The sequence below is a fragment of the Lycorma delicatula genome, chromosome 8 (assembly GCF_047948215.1).
Source record: "Lycorma delicatula isolate Av1 chromosome 8, ASM4794821v1, whole genome shotgun sequence".
Lineage (NCBI taxonomy): Eukaryota > Metazoa > Arthropoda > Insecta > Hemiptera > Fulgoridae > Lycorma > Lycorma delicatula.
Window position 1 is genome coordinate 30,088,800 of NC_134462.1, and position 18,199 is coordinate 30,106,998.

General features: G+C 29.1%; 1 protein-coding gene across 2 annotated transcripts in view; it reads right to left on the reverse strand.

Moving 5' to 3' along the window:
- Positions 1–18,199, reverse strand: part of Shrm (shroom) — an 844,325-nt gene that overhangs the window by 14,532 nt on the left and 811,594 nt on the right. For both annotated transcript variants that reach the window (XM_075373296.1, XM_075373295.1), the window contains exons 10-11: positions 10,772–10,902; positions 5,884–6,657 (exon numbers count right to left, since the gene is read on the reverse strand). In XM_075373296.1, the coding sequence (XP_075229411.1) occupies positions 5,884–6,657; positions 10,772–10,902 (905 nt within the window). The remainder of the gene's footprint in view (positions 1–5,883; positions 6,658–10,771; positions 10,903–18,199) is intronic.

The window sequence follows — 18,199 nt, forward strand, 5'->3', positions numbered from 1 at the left end:
ATAGAAATATTAAAAATTAACTTCTTTTTTTTGGAAAAACATAGAAAATGTTTTTCCAAACAGTCTTTCAGGTATAATTATTACAGTTCCTTCTTCAGTTACCAGTGACACTACTGATGCTACTTCCTTGTTACTTGAACATAACTGTCTTAAAAACAATGTCAACAGACCCTTGTAAAAGCAATAAAATAAAAGCAATAAAACGAGTTAATAAAATTCCTCTCCTGAAGGAGCCACACAATTAGCTCAGAAAAATCATTTGGTAAAACAATTTTGATGTTATTTGAAAGGATATTCTTTATTATTCTTTAATTTGAAAGCATTAACACAGTGGTTCCTAAACTTTTCTGAGTCGCAGTGCCCTTTTTCAATTAAAAATTTTTCATGATACCCTACCCTAAGTAAACGTCTGACTACTCGTCAGCAAGAAATAACAATAAATAAAATTTGTGTATCTTGCATTATTTTTTTACTTTATTAACATTAAATTGTCTTGGTTTACAAGACATTAATAAATGTCAATAAATGTCTTGGTTTAATTAATTATGAAGCTTTTACAATATTTTGCAGCGCCCCTGTGAAGAGGTGTGGCTCCCTGGGACACCACGGCGCACAGTTTGGGAATCACTGCATTAATAGATTTCATCATGTTTATAAGCTCAAGAAACATAAAAGTGGAGTATTATAAGCATGCAACTGATATTGATTAAGTGAAATAACTATACTTCATTTCTTAACAATTAATTTGAATTAAATGGTAAATTAACATTATTACTTTAACATCACATACATATTACATAGAAATATTTTAACCTTGCTAAATCTTAATGGCTTCCACATGTTAATGTTTAAATAAAAAAAATAAAAAAAAACTAGTTTAAATAAATATTAATCATGATTTATAATGAGCATAACATATGATTTAATACCATTTAGATTTTCTTATCAATATTAAACAAATAAGTAATTTTTTTATAATTACATTTTAATATAAATTAAATCTTTAGATTTATGAAATGCTACACTTCTTTAATGTTTATATCTGGAAATATTTTGAGGTTATTTAAAAATGTTTTAATATGACAACCCTATTGATTGGGTTATTTTTTCATAATGCACCTGATTATTAAACCAAAATCTTACGTTTTGCTAACAAAGGTTCCAATGTTGTAATAAGTAGTAACAACACAATTTATTTATTTAATATCATTTACTTCACAGTGTATGAATGTTAATAAAAATTTAGAAACAATGCTTTTAAAGAAAAAGGATATATATTGTGAGTATCGTAGGTAGTGCTTAGTTATATTCACACTTGATGGTACAAAACAAATCATCTTAAAAGAATTAAACAGAAATTTAACCAGAACTGGGCAGAATTAATTAAATATTAATTTTTTATATTTATTTTTAACCTGAGAAAAACTAGTGAGAATGTGTATGACTTTCTTGACCTTCTGCAGTACTTCATTAGTTATCACAGACTTAAGATTATTTGACAAAAATAGTTATGTCTGCTTATTTAATTAATTTATGGACATTTAAAAGATGTATACAATGCACAAGCTTCATTATTCATAAAAATTTTTGTTTAGAATGCAATTTAAGAAAATAAATAGTTTCTGGATTCTCTATAGCTTGTTACTACACGAAGTAATGATGTTATTTTATAAAAAATTTAAAACTATTTAACAGTATACCATTTTTTAGTTTAAATAAATGTTTATTATCTTGTTATAACTGATAAACTTTGAAGCTGAAGGTAAATCTAAGCTGAACAGTTTATGATGTCAGTGCCATTCACCATCTCCAGGCCCAACTAGTGTCACTGAGTTATAACTTAACTTTGCTAAAGGTTTTCAAAATTAAACAAATAATATATTAATGGGAATTTATCATTCAGTAAAATATATAATTCTAGTATATATACTTTCACGTATTGATATTTATACTTTCCAATTTATCACTGCACTGTATCTATAAATAGATTTATCTTCCGTTAGAAATTGTTTGTACATGTTCTAAAACAAGGCCAAATTATACTCAAACTCATTTACAAAACTACATCTAAATAAACTGACCACTTAAATCATTTGAAATTATCAGTGACAATATTACTACTAATTGATAGAATTAACTATTACATTTTTTAATTAAGCTTTCGGCTGAAATAATAAAAAAAGAACTAGTTTGTTTTTATCCTTATATGATTCTAAAGTGATTTCCAGAAAATGATACTGCAGAAAATGTAAAAACGTAAATGATCTATGAAACTATATAAGACAGATTCATATAAATGAGCAATTAATACTACACTTTGCTGATGGTAATTACTTTCAAAAAGACTTAAGGCAAAAATTAAGCCCTCAAATTGACAAATTAAAAGATTTTTTTAATAAATTTTGTGAAGGAGCAGCTATCATAGTATAAAAGCATAGCAGCTAATTGCAAACTCATGTTCAAGCAACAAATGTGCAACATGGTTTTGTGTTTTGTAATTTCACTAAAGTAGTTAATGTATATAAAAAAAAGTTACTAAATACTCAACTTCCTTAATATGTTTCAACTGAATTTTGTTCTTTTATTTTAAAAGAAAGATACCTAGTGGTAAATGTCTAATATATTAAGACTAAGATATTATAAGACTTTATATGTAGATTAACCTCAAAAATATAATTTACCAATTTATTAACAAATATTTAACTGAAATACAATTATGAAAAAGAATTCTGAAGATTTTTAAAAATCTCAACTATAAATAATGGTTAGTTAATGATTCAACCTCTCCATGAATCATGAAACCTTGCCGTTGGTAGGGGGCTTGAGTACTCAGTGATACAGAGTAGCTGGACCGAAGGTGCAACCATATCGGAGAGGTATCTGTTGAGAGCCAGACTAAGGAATGATTCCTGAAAGAGGGCAGCAGCTCTTTCAGTAGTTGTAACGGGCGTGAGTCAGGACGACTTAAACGGCCATATCAACATCGCTCAGTCCTCTGAGTTGAAAGCAATGGAAAACTACAGCTGCTTTTTTTCCAAGAAAATGTGGCTCTCCGCATTTTCATATAGCAATGATGGAGGCGCCTTCCTTGGTAAAATATTCCGGAGGTAAACTAGTTCCCCATTCGGATCTCCTGGTGGGGACTACTAAGGAGGGGGTCACCAGAAAATTAAAAAAAAAAAATTAACATTCTACGAGTCGGAGCGTGGAATGTTAGAAGTTTAAAAAAGGTTGGTAGGCTGGAAAATTTAAAAAGAGAAATGGATAGGATAAATGTGGATGTAGTAGGAATTAGTGAGGTTCAGTGAGAAGAGGAAGGCGACTTTTGGTCAGGTGATTTTAGAATAATTAACTCAGCTTCAAATAATGGGCAGGCAGGAGTAGGTTTCATAATGAAGAAGAAGATAGGGAAGAGAGTAGAATATTCCAAAACGGATAGCAATAGAATCATTGTAATAAGGATAAAATAAAAACCTAAACCGACGATTGTTAACGTCTATATGCCTACAAGCGCCCATGATGATGATGATGAGGTAGAGTGTGTATATGAAGAGATTGATGAAGCAATTAAACACGTAAAAGGAGATGAAAATTTAATAATAGTTGGAGATTGGAATGCAAGCATTGGAAAGGGCAAGGAAGGAAATATAGTAGGTGAATACGGGCTGGGCGAAAGGAATGAAAGAGGGGAGAGACTTATAGAGTTTTGCACAAAGTATAATTTAGTAATTGCCAACACCCAATTTAAAAATCATAATTGAAGAATATACACTTGGAAAAAGCCAGGCGATACTGCAAGGTATCAGATATATTATATCATGGTTAAGCAAAGATTTAGGAATCAACTCGTTGACTGCAAAACTTACCCTGGAGCAGACATTGATAGCGACCATAATTTGGTGATAATGAAATGTAAATTGGGATTTAAAAACCTGAAGAAAAGGTGTGCGATGAATAGGTGGAATTTAGAGAAGCTTGAGGAAGAGGAGGTAAAGAAGATTTTTGAGGAGGACATCGCAAGAGGTCTGAGTAAAAATGATAAGGTAGAAAATGTAGAAGAAGAATGGGAGAATGTTAAAAAGGTAATTATTAAATCAGCAGAAGCGAACTTAGGCGGAACAAAGAGAACTGGTAGAAAACCTTGGGTTTCAGACGATATATTGCAGCTGATGGATAAACGTAGAAAATATAAGAATGCTAGTGATCAAGAAAGTAAAAGGAACTATCGACAATTAAGAAATGCTGTAAACAGGAAGTGCAAACTAGCGAAAGAAGAGTGGATTAAAGAAAAGTGTTCAGAAGTGGAAAGAGAAATGAACATTGGTAAAACAGACGGAGCATACAGGAAAGTTAGGAAAATTTTGGGGTACATAAATTAAAATCTAATAATGTGTTAAACAAAGATGGTACACCAATATGTAATACGAAAGGTAAAGTCGATAGATGGGTGGAATATATTGAAGAGTTATACGGAGGAAATGAATTAGAAAATGGTGTTATAGAGAGGAAGAAGAGGAAGTTGAGGAGAATGAAATGGGAGAAACAATACTGAGATCTGAATTTACGAGAACATTAAAAGATTAAAATGGCAGAAAGGCTCCTGGAATAGACGGAATACCTGTAGAATTACTGCGCAGTGCAGGTGAGGAAGCGATTAATAGATTATACAAACTGGTGTGTAATATTTATAAAAAAGTGGAAGTTCCGTCAGACTTCAAAAAAAGTGTTATAGTCATGATACCAAAGAAAGCAGGGGCAGATAAATGTGAAGAATACAGAACAATTAGTTTAACTAGTCATGCATCATTAACTAGCAGTTAATGATGTTAAAGAACAATTTAGATTCGGAGTAACAGTACAAGGTGAAAAGATAAAGATGCTACGATTTGCTGATGATATAGTAATTCTGGCCGAGAGTAAAAAGGATTTAGAAGAAACAATGAATGGCATAGATGAAGTCCTACGCAAGAACTATCGCATGAAAATAAACAAATACAAAACAAAAGTAATGAAATGTATTAGAAATAACAAAGATGGACCAATGAATGTGAAAATAGGAGGAGAAAAGATTATGGAGGTAGAAGAATTTTGTTATTTGGGAAGTAGAATTACTAAAGATGGACGAAGCAGGAGCGATATAAAATGCCGAATAGCACAAGCGAAACGAGCCTTCAATCAGAAATATAATTTGTTTACATCAAAAATTAATTTAAATGTCAGGAAAAAATTTTTGAAAGTATATGTTTGGAGTGTCGCTTTATATGGAAGTGAAGCTTGGACAATCGGAGTATCTGAGAAGAAAAGATTAGAAGCTTTTGAAATGTGATGCTATAGGAGAATGTTAAAAATCAGATGGTGGATAAAGTGACAAATGAAGAGGTATTGCGGCAAACAGATGAAGAAAGAAGCATTTGGAAAAATATAGTTAAAAGAAGAGACAGACTTATAGGCCACATACTAAGGCATCCTGGAATAGTCGCTTTAATATTGGAAGGACAGGTAGAAGGAAAAAATTGTGTAGGCAGGTCATGTTTGGAATATGTAAAACAAATTGTTAGGGATGTAGGATGTAGGGGGTATACTGAAATGAAACGACTAGCACTAGATAGGGAATCTTGGAGAGCTGCATCAAACCAGTCAAATGACTGAAGACAAAAAAAAAAATGATTTCAACAGTCAAAATTAATGTGGATGCTTTTTACTTCTGATACTTGTACAAGGAATTAAATCTTAAAAATCTGTGGAAACTGAAGAACGTCTATATAAACTAAAAAAAAGATAAGTTTTATCAATTTTCATATAAAAGCGAGTTTCTTGAGTTAATATATAATTAAAGAGAAAAATAATAACTAGGTATCACAAAAAATAAAATATTTCACTGACCAAGAATTCCTTGAAGGCGATGCGAAGGAGAGAGCTGACTGGCGAGATCTCTTGATAATTGGTCGCATTCAATTTCTTCTTGCAGTGGATGCCTAAGTATAGTCGGTTGAGGAGATGGTGTTCTTGTGGCTTCAGTCTGTGATGCGGCATCAGTTGTTGTTGCATTCACTCTTAATGTAACTTCAGATCTTTGAACAAGCCTAAGAGGTTCCTGATCACAGTTGTTTAGAGTCCTATCTTCACTATTAATACTATTATTATTATTACTAATACTACAACTACTAATACTATTGTTATTACTACTATTAATAACAATTTCTTTATTATTATTATCTGCTGTTTCATCAGTTGATGTGGCAACACTGACTGACGGACTCGGTACTCTACTAATAGCTACTGATTTTTGTTCTTCTTTCTTTACTTCTTCAACTGGACTTTTCTTAATCGGCGATTCAACTTTATGGTTATTAGAATCACTGTTATTATCGCGTTCTCGAGGAACAGCATTTACCGGATCTGAATGTGTTCTTGGTGCTCGTGAAGGCCTTTTCATAGCGATCGATAATGAATAATTTCTTGGTAGTGTTTTTGAAGATTCTGTTTTATCACAGGAAGAAGGTGTTTGCGGAATCATATGGTTTTCTTGACTAGGAGATTTCTTTATCTCAGGCAATGGTTGTTTATCCTCTGAGATAATCTCTTTAACTGGGACAGAAGCAACGCTTATTGGCACTGGCACTGAAGGAGGAGAGGGAGACTTCTCCTTTACAGGCTCTGAAAAAAAAAAACAAAATGAAACGTAAATGCATGATAATAATCGGGTGGAAATTTTTCAACTTGTCAGATTAGATATTCTATTGTTTAATCTGTACAAAATACTAATTTGAAATGTTTGATATTTTTATTCTCTTCAGTAAGTGTAAAAAAATTGTTAAAGATAAATCATTAACAGAACACAGTTATATCTAATTCTTTAAATACTCAGATGCATATTAATATTGAATATTAATCAGTGATTGTGTCTAATCAAGAAAATTATTATTCAACAGAATCTTCTAAGTTTTGATAATGTTTGGGCAACTAAAAAGTAATACGAGGTCTTTCAGAAATAACCAAACTTTATTATTTTAATCTTTATTATTAATGCTACAGATTATTGCTCCTTGTTGCCTTCAAAGTATTCCTCTCCACTATTCACAAACTTTTCCCAGCAATGTTTCCACTTCACGACGCAGTCCTGGATAGCTTCATTTGAAATGGCCTTTAAAAGTCTGTGAGGAATTTGATTAAAGGTCATCAACAGTCTCAAAACAGCACCTTTTCATCACCGATTCTAATTTTAAAAATAAAAAAAAAATCACAAGGAGCCTGGTCTGGCGAATACGAAGGCTGAGGCAGGACAATCATCTGATTTTGGCACAAAACTGACAAATTGATATAGCCAAGTGTGCGATGGCATTGTCGTGGTGGTTTACTTTTCACATAACCGTTGTAAAACACCTTGATAGTGTGCATGGTTCACCGATTCACCTTGATGAAACAATTCAAAATGCAAAATTTCATTAAAATCAAAAAACAGAGTGTCACTTTGACACTGGATTGAGACTAATGTGCTTTCTTTGGGTGTGGAAATCCTTTGCCAATCCATTGTGATGATTGAAATTTTGTCTCAATGTTGTAGCCATAACTCCAGCTTTTGTCTCCCATTATGATCCTTTGCATGAATGTTTCATTGCCATCGCCTTCTTCAAGAAGATGACGACAAATGTCCACTTGACATTTTTTTTGCTGTTTAGTCATCAAACGAGGAACAAAGATTGCTTCAACTCTATGCATGTTCAATTTTTTAGTTGTAATGTTATGGCATGATCCAACTAAGATGCTAACCTCTTCTGCAAGTTTTCTGACAGTCAACTGGTGATTTGTACGCACCTATCGTTGAATTTCTGAATGCGGGTGTCAACAGTTGAGTCGAACGCCCTCCTGGTCAAGGATCATCTTTAATAGATTGTCGACCACTTTTAAATCATGAAGACCATTTCTAACATTGCAGAAGACTCAGAGCATCATCTCCGTAAGCACGTTTTAAAAGTTGAAATGTTTCTGTAAAAGTTTTCCCCAATTTCACGCAAAATTTTACGTTGTATCGTTGCTCCCGAAAATCGCACATTACAAAGATTGCTACTAACACTTAAACATGTTGCATTCAAATAACACAAAAATTTAACGAGATACCAACAATTCAAGAATATTTGGTGACAAAGCAGGTTATGCGGTACACAGTACTGCCAACTGCATGTCATTAAATATCTCCATTGGCGCTTAATTTAAAATGTTTGGTTACTTTCTGAACAAACCTCGTACATTGATTATTTCCATGGATATTTCTTACACTTTCAGTAGAAATAAAAACCTTGGAACTAACTACAAATTTTAATTTAAATATTTTTCAGGATTTCCCTCTAAATCCCTTAAGTGGATGAAATGTGATAGAAATTTTGTATTTAAATTTTTTATTTCTGAAATCCTGGAAACATGTTAAGATTTTTAAAAAACATACAAAGGAAAAAAATTACATTGAACAGCAATTATTTATGTATTTAGTTTACAGGCAGAATATTTCTAATTACTTGACTAAGCAATTTGGTTACTGATAATTTGAAATACTGTCAAAATTTGTAAAAAAGGTTTTCCTTCAGCTTCAAAAGTGACAAACATTAAGAAGAGAGAGCTTGAGAACTCTGAATTTGTTCACATAAAAAATAGGTATCAGTACTTCAACTAGCTAAAATATATATTTTAGCTAGTAATTAACAATTGGAATAAATCATTATGTTTAATATAATTTAATACATACAAACTTTAAAAATAAATATGTTATAAAACAAAAATTCATTAATGCAGATAGGTCAAAGTGATAAATGAAGTACATTAACTAATCTGATTTTATAAAGATTTATGTTTGATGTCAATCAGATTTATTTAATGTTGTTTGATTCTTATTTGAAGAGAAAGAATTGGGTGACTCCTTTTGTTTTCGTTTTCTCTTCTGATAATGAAATATACATTTTTTCCTATTACAAAACAAGCTACATACAAATTGTCAGACAGCTTTAAGGTTACTGCAAACTTTTAAAATGTGCAGTGATAACAAAATTGTTTTATATAAATTAAATGTTTAGTAATTTTGTGAGATTAGTTTATAAATATAATTTATTTTTATTATTAAAATGAGAGTAATTTTCTAGTTCAAAGTTATGAAGTAAACCATTTTTAAATAATAAATAAATATATTTACAAGAAAGTAAAAACCATGTATTTCTACTGGTATTTATAAAATTAAAATAAAAACTACAAAAAAATAAGATATCACTTCACACAATTCCAGTGAAAAGTGTAAAGTTAGATTAAAAACAGTTTGAGCTTCTAGAACCTTCAACCCAGACACTAAAATCTAATGCATACCCCTTATATGAGTTTGATAACAATAAAAACTAATCTTAAGAGAGACAGAGATATTATGAAATTAAAACTAATAAAAGAAACATCCTTCACCATTTAACTGAACTGAAAAAAAAATTCCTAACTAATTAAACTTTCCATATGAACTAGCTAGTGAAGAATGATAATGATTTTTAAGTGTTTTTGTTTGCTATTCTTCTTTAATAACTCTATTTAGCATATTATTTCCTCACATATTCTAGTTTTGTTGAAAAAAATTAAAGAATTTACTAAAAACACAGTAATTTCATTTTCAAAAGTATAACATTAAGGAGAACTTAAATAGTTCTTAATATTAAGGACAACTAATGTGTTTGTTATTAAGTTTTTTACAAGATAGTAAGTGTCTGACATGTTATACTAGTAAGATTTAGTAATAATAATCGAGTAGTCAAATTAAAATATTTTTATAAAATAATAAGATTTTCTATTCTACTGTATACAAGTTTAATATTTAGGAATCAAAATATCAGTAAAAGAAATCTATTTCCAACCTGTTACCTTTAATCTGTTCTTAGGTAACCTGATTTACCTAAGGTAAATCAAATCTCCTAAAGTAAAATAAGTACTTATAATTTAAAATATCAGAAGATAATTAACATAATAAAACAATAATTTGATAAAGATAATAAAAAATTATAACAAAAAATACAAAAGAAAATAATCAGAAATGATTATCACAATTATAATTATATATTTAAAAAAACACATCATTTATCATTTATGATAAATTACTGTGATAAATCATTTTGATTATTGTAATGATTATGATGTTATATTTTTTTTTTAGTTTTTATTTTTTTTTTTGGTTGATGAATAATTTACCATATGAGCTCAAAGCTTGTCCATGGGAAGATATAATTTTGTTGCAAATGAAAAATGATACAAACTCAGGATCATCCAGATGAAAGGCTAAGACACTACAACCCTACTAAAGATGTTGGTAAGTACACAATTAAAAGAGGACAGACAGTATTTATAAACTGAGAAAATTTAGAGTTATGATATAAAATTCACATGAAAACACATTTTATAAAATGTTCAAAACCTTTTGTTTGACCTTTCCACATGGCAATGTAGGTTAATTTTTTTATATTAACAGTTCTAAAAAAAGTTAACAGTTAATTCGAAGCAAAATGTTTAACTTTCCCTAAATAAGAGCTATTTTGTTACTTTTTGAGTTGTTCATTTGGTACAAAATGTTTTTAATAGAAGAAACTGGATTTATATAATTTCCTTGTGTCAACAACCAATTTTTTTTAGCCAGTACTGAAATGACACTGTAATTCCAGTAGCAAACTTGCTACTAGAGTTACACTTACAAAGATGTTCTGAAATAGTAATAGTAGATTAGTTACACAAAATATGACCTAAAATAATTACATACCTTGGTTTTCAATTGTCAGTTGACCACCAGAAGGTGACATGGTGCGTTTGTAACTTCCCTCAAAATTAGGTACACCTCGTTCTCTATCTCTTGGAACACGATGAGCCAAATAAGAAGCCTTTGATTGGCTCCTAAAAATTAAAACAAAACATAACTGTTATTAATATTATAACAATGTATATATAATAATCAATATGCATATTACATAAGTTTAAAATATTTAGAAAAGAAATCACATATAATGGAATTATTTTTTTTGAAATTTACAAGTTACAGTTTTTTTTAGTTAAACATTTTTCAATAAATAATTTACTCAATTATGTGCTTCTAAATATATCTCTAGAAGAACAAGACACCTAATCATCACACAGTGCAGATTAGAAATATATTCTAATCTCCTTGAATTTGACATCTTGTCCAACAGATATTAAATGTTCAATTGCAGGAAGGTATTCCCACTTATCTGCTCCGATCGCCAGGAATACATAGTTACTCCTTGCCTATTCCTGTTTACATAGTTAGCCGATGATACGGCACCAATCGATCTCTGTAAGCTTTGAACATCTAGATACAGTACTAGATCTCCCCTATCTCTCAACGAAACTGGTCCAACTGCATCTACAGTGTAACCTGTAATATGCACAGTTGTGGATAATGTGAAATGTTTCCAGTTTGGAACTGAAGTCTCATAGAATGCGACAATGATGAAAATATCAGCATCAGTCTCTCTGAAACTACTGATTCATTGGAGCTGTACTCGAATTCCTTTAAGAAATCTAGTGCGCTCATCATCACTTCGAATGAGAATGATGTCTGTGATAAGAAAAGATCGGGAGAGTTGTTGGGTAGCAACACTAATGAATCCGTGCCACAGTCCATTTCCAGAACACAGCCCCAAATTCTCATAATAATAATAATTTAATCATGACACATTGCAGATTAAAAGTACATTCTACTGTAATAAAAAAAATCAAAAATCTAATTATTACATAAATGTTATCAAGATTCCCAAACTACTTAATAAAAATAGATCACACATAGACACAAAATGCAAATCTTTCACTTACAAAAAAACCTCAACGTTCAAAAAACTTGAATAATAAAAAATTGAACACACTAAAATTTGACAAAAACAACATATACGGTACAATGTAGAAAGGTACAAAGTGCTCAGGAACTGAATAAAAATTGTAAAAATGTAAAAAACAAAAGAACAAAAGAAAGTTTTTTACATGTTTTTTTTAAAGACTGGAACCACATTCATCAATCACATCAATAAATCTTCTATCAATCTGTTATATAAATTTTTAATCAGATTAATCAGAAATGTTATCTGTCAAACACAATTTTATTATTTTTTTCTGAATGAATAACAAGTAAATTAAAAAACCTAATAATCAATAATAAATATTACAAAAGCGATAAATTAATTTTGTTCATATGCAATTTATTATGTTAATTATATATTATCTCACTGTACATTAATTTATGTAGAGCATAAATGTCTTGAATGAAAGAAACTTCTAAAAATAAATTAAATTAGTTAATTAATCACTGTGATATAATTCTCTAATTTTTATTAATTTCTGAGTAAATATAAATCCCAATGTACTACATCTTTCAAACCAAACTAATTATTTTACTCTCATCAAATACTGAATATTTATGACATAACATTTCTCTGAGAATGAAAAGTTTTTAATATCAATATTCACATATAATTATAGAGCCTTTATTGATAAATGACATGATGAAAAATTAAATTAGAAAGCAAAAGTAACAACTGCTATCTATGAGAAGTTGACCTTCCCTAATTTATATGCAGCAGTATAATCCTCAAAAAAATTAACATAACGCTATAGTAGTTTGATATACAAAAGAAATTCTTGATTTTATTATATGATGCGTTATAAAAAAAAACCTTCAAAAGACAACAGGTTTTTCAAATATATCAAAATAAAGTTTTTTCTCTAATAATAAAGCAAACTGGATGTGCATTAATTATAAAATTACTATCTAAATACAGTACATAAAAAGTAGTAGTAGAACTTTAATTATTACAATGATGGATATATCATAAAAGAGAATAATTATCACTAATCCCTGAGATAAAATTATTAAAGCAAGATCATTAAGGCAGGCTCACTTAAAAAAAAATTTCAATTACAGTAAGTGAAAGATAATCTACAATTCTTCTTCAAACATGGCAGACATTAAACAAGAAATTTAATAAATATATATATATTAATAATATATTTTAATAATAAATCAAATTATTCTTAAAAACAATTTGATGTTAAATTGATAAAAAAAGTACTTTATTAAAATCGATTAAAGATATCCTCTTATTGCTTTTTATATTTTTTTCAGTCTCCATTTTAGAGATCTCTGCTTCTATAGAATGGATTTTTTCTAATAACAAAAAATTTACTGAAAACATAATTAATTTCTTTTTTAAATTAAAGATTAACAATTTAAAAATTTTATTTTTAATAAATATTGAAATAAAAAAAGTTTAGTTCTGTAGAAAGCCAAAATCTCTGCTATAAAGGAGAAAAAAAAAATTATAAATGGAAATAATTTTTTTTATTAATCCCAACAAATTAATACAAACTGCTAGAATGCAATTTTCATTATTTATTTATTTATTGAATTTGGTTCCGAGTCTGTTGCTTAAAAAATGCACAGTTTTAATAATTGTAATTATCTACCTGTACTAGTAAGATTCCTCCATAAAGGAGGTATTATTTTTATGGCTATAGAAATTGCGCTTTTTATGTAATGATTGTAAGGAAAAACAATACTATTGATAATGATAATGGTAATAATATTAATGTTTATAATGTTGCAATGATAATATTAACAATAACAATGATAATGATGATAAAATAATAATTATTATTATTTATATATTTATATTATTTATATTTACATAGTAACAACAGGCTTAACCCTAACTGTTACTAGAAGATAAATGAATTTTGTAGAATGTGAAGAATGTCACAATAATAATAATAGTAGAAATAATTTTAATATTATAATTATTGTTCTGAAAAAACGGGACTCTGTATTGAAAACTGATGACAATTTGTTTCATCTGTTCATTCTACGGTTTGGGATGCTTCCTGGTCCACTAGATATGGATTCATAATTATTGTAAGAAATTTGTATCCACAGCTACACAAGCTATCTTAGAACTCAAGTTACTGGTTAGGTGACATCCATTTTTCTATTGTTAGACATAATCCAGACCCTACTAGATGTAGGTTTGTAATGGATGAAAACAAGCTTGCATGTTGGTGGTTTTTGAAGCTGTCAAAATAAATAAGCTGTCTTAGTTGGATTGTTATTATTGACATGAAAGCTTTTTCCATTCCTACGTCGGCTGCAATCCCCAGGCAGGCAGTGTAACTTAATAGGGCTGCTTGGCAGGCAGCTAGGGGTGAATGTGTTATTGATATTTAAAGTTATCTGCTATCTTGGGAAGTGACAGAATTTATTAGAGCTACTTGTATCAAAATATAGGCCTCGATGAAATAATTCAAATGAGATATAAGTTGCTTCTTTGTAGTGTTCTATTTTTATGGAGATATGAATGAAAAATGTTAATTTTAGGGATTTTAGATAATGAATGTAGTAATTTGTTATTTTTATATTGGAAATTGAGGTAAATGGATATATGATGACATTTTAGATAAGTAATACATTATAAACCTGGTAAATACAGATTACAGTATTAAAATTCCTTACTATCTAATACTGTAATTTTCAAAAAACAGATTACATACTCAAAAAGTCAATTAAATATTTTCGATAATAATTATGGTATAATAAGATTGGTCAAGGACATCAAATCAATTAGACAACTAATTAAACAAAAACAATACAGAACTGGTATACCAAATTAAAAATACATTACTCTTTAACAACAAAGATTAATACTCAGTTATAAAGTTAATAGACTAGTTTTTTTTTGTTTTTTAATAAAATCCAGCTGTACTGAGATATTGTAAATCAACATACATGTAATTAATTTTAAACATAAATTCATAATTTCAACTAATTCAAAAGATCACCATTCTACGATAGATAACTTATAAAATGTTATTTAAAATTAAGGATTCATAAAAACAACTAACCTATGAAAGATGACAAAATAACTAATCTCACAACATTCATATTTCATAACAAACCTGAAATAAATTATTAATTCAAAATCTACAATCTCTGTTTTACTGACTAACTTAAAAATAACATGGTAATGTTAAGAAAAAATGAACCACACATTTACAAGAACATAAAACGATGTAAAAATTAAATCACAACTGCTCAAAGTATAAATTAAAAACAAAATGGCATTTTAAATGGTATTAAAGTATTATAAAAATTAATTTTGTACCAAAAATTATTAAAATATTTTAAACAACTTGCTTTTTTAATCTGTTTAATCACATATTTTATTTATTATCATTATTCTTACACAAGTCAGTTATTAGATTTAACCACATTTCATCACGATCAAGAATTATATAAAAACAATATGTTTCTTATTCAAGAATTACATAAAAACAATATGTTTATTATTCAAGTGGATGATTGGTCTTTCCTAGATACAAGTCAACCATTCCTAAGCAGTGAGGGGATTAATTAAATGTCATTGAATACTTTCTTAATTTTGTAGTAAAATAAAAGTTTATTTTAAAATATTATTATTAGATGATCAATTTATTTGTTTGTTATATTTTTATAGCAAGATTCTATTTCAATATGGTAAATTCAACAAAAAAAGTTCAAAAAAGGTAGAACAAGGTCTGCTCAGAAAATAACCATACTTTATTTTTTTAATCTTTATTATTAATTTTACATATTATTAGTCCTATTCCCGTTCAAAGAACTTCCATCCCCTATTCACACACTTCCAGCAGTGTTTCCACTTCACAAAACAGTCCTGAAGAGCTTCATTTGAAATGACCTTTAAGGTCTGTGACGAATTTGCTTTAATATCATCAATAGTTTCAAAACGGCGTCCTTTCATCACCGATTTTAATTTCAGAAATACAAAAAAATCGCAAGGAGCCAGGTCTGGAGAGAAGCAAGGCTGAGGGAGGACAGTCATCTGATTTTTTGGCACAGAACTGATGAATTGAAAAATCTGGCCATGCGGGTGTATCCACGAGACAACTCATGGTTCCTTCCTCAAGTTGTCTTGCCACAACTTTCAGTCTCTTTTTGTGGATTTTTTCACATAACCATTGTAAAACACTTTGATAGTACACACAGTTCACCATTTCACCTTGATGCAAGAATTCAAAATGCTTAATTCCATTAAAATCAAAAAAAAGAAAGTATCACTTTGACATTGAATCAAGACTGACATCAATGGAGGCATGGAGATCATTTGCCAATCCATTGCAATGATTGAACTTTTGTCGCAATGTCGTAGTCATAAACCAGCTTTTGTCTCCTGTTATGATCCTTTGCATGAATGTATGACCAGATCATCATCAGCTTGTTCAAGAAGATGTTGTTGACAAACATCCACTCAATGTTCTTTCTGCTGTTCAGTCATCAAACGAAGAACAAATTTTCCTGCAACTCTATGCATGTTCAATTTTTCAGTAATAATTTCATGGCATGATCCAACTGCAAGTTGGAGATGCAAGTTTTTGTAATTTTTGTACGTCAATTTTTTTTGACAGTCAATCAGCAATTTGTACGCACCACATCATTGATTTTCTGAATGCGGGTGTCATCAGTTAAGTCGAAGGCCTTCCTGGTCAAGGATCATCTTTAATCAACTATCAACCATTTTTAAATCATGAAGACCATTCCTAACATTGCGTAAGACTCAGAGCATTATCTCTGTAAACTTGTTTCAAAAGTTGAAACATTTCTGTAAACGTCTTTCCCAGTTTCACACAAAATTTTACATTGTATTGTTGCTCCTAAAAATCGCACATTATAAAAATCACTACTAACACTTAAACATGTTGCACTCAAATAACAATATTACAAAAACTAAATGAGATATCAACAATCCAAGAACATTTGGTTACGGAGGAGGTTATGTGGGTTATTTTTAATAACCCACATACAATATTGAATAAGTTGAAAAACATATATTCATTACAAATGCATCAAACACTGAAGAAATTCATGTTGATGCCTGCATAATTGATTGAAGTACATATTATTAACATCTTTTGGAGAGATGAGTTTAATTAAGTTTGAAATTACTGCACTTTTAGTTTATTATATCAACTACAGCTAAACACAACTAAATAGATTTTTTGACAATAAATGAATTGTTTGACTTCATGAAAACCTAAGTAACACCAAATTTTAAAGCATTTTCTATTCCTGCTATAAAAGTAACAGGAATTTTGGTAGCTACAAAGAAAATAATTTTACTACAAAGAAAAAAAAATTTTTTTGAATCTATGTCAGTTCAAAGTAATCTACTTTTAATTTCATCTAAAAGACATTACAATACGTAGACCTCCATATCTAATTTTTCTCTGTCATTTGATTCTTAAATTTTTCATTAAAAACTTAAAGCTCACGTTTAAAAACAAATGGTAGTCTACATTGTTATCTCGCTGCTTTCCATACTAGAACTTACTTTTCCTGATTTTCTACTGCAATTTCATCTAGCTTCCTGATTTTTATAGTAGTTATAGAGAGGTTACCTTTTTCTATATGTATCTAATCATTTTTAAAATCAAAAAATGTTCACAATATTTTTAAAAATTACATCAGTTATAATGAGATGGTTTTATTTCTTTTTTTTGAGATGATGGCATCGACTCCTTTTAGTTATTTTGTGCTAAGAGAATTACAAATTTGTAGCATATGAAAAATATGGCTGACCAGGATTAAAACCGAGGACCTCTGGATGAAAAATTGCAACACTACTGCTCTGCCACCAAGATTGGCAATATTATTATAAATAAATAATATAAAATAACTTGATAACTAACGAATAATTAGGTTAAGTAACTAAAGAAAAAGAAGAAAAACAAGTAATAAACATCTATTGTTTGTCATCTTGTCAAACAATCACACTTTATTGTTCTACTTTTTGCTTCATTTAATTCAGTTATAGTTCATCAATTAAATCTATTTAAAAAATACTTGTCAGTTCATACCTGACCTTATTTTCAAGTTAAAAGAAATTAATTAAGTAAACTGTCAGTATGCTTTTTTATATACATAAAAATAGATTTCTTTCTACTGTACTGAAATAACTTTTTTGTTTTAAATCAAAAGTAAACTAAAAATCAGTAATGACCAGTAAACATCAATTTAAAACTAATTAGCAGAAGACATATTAAGCTTATAGTGAAATGTTGCGCAACAAATTATAACTGTAATGTAGCTGCTAGTTAACTATAAAACAAAAATAATCTGTACATTTTGAGAAAGACA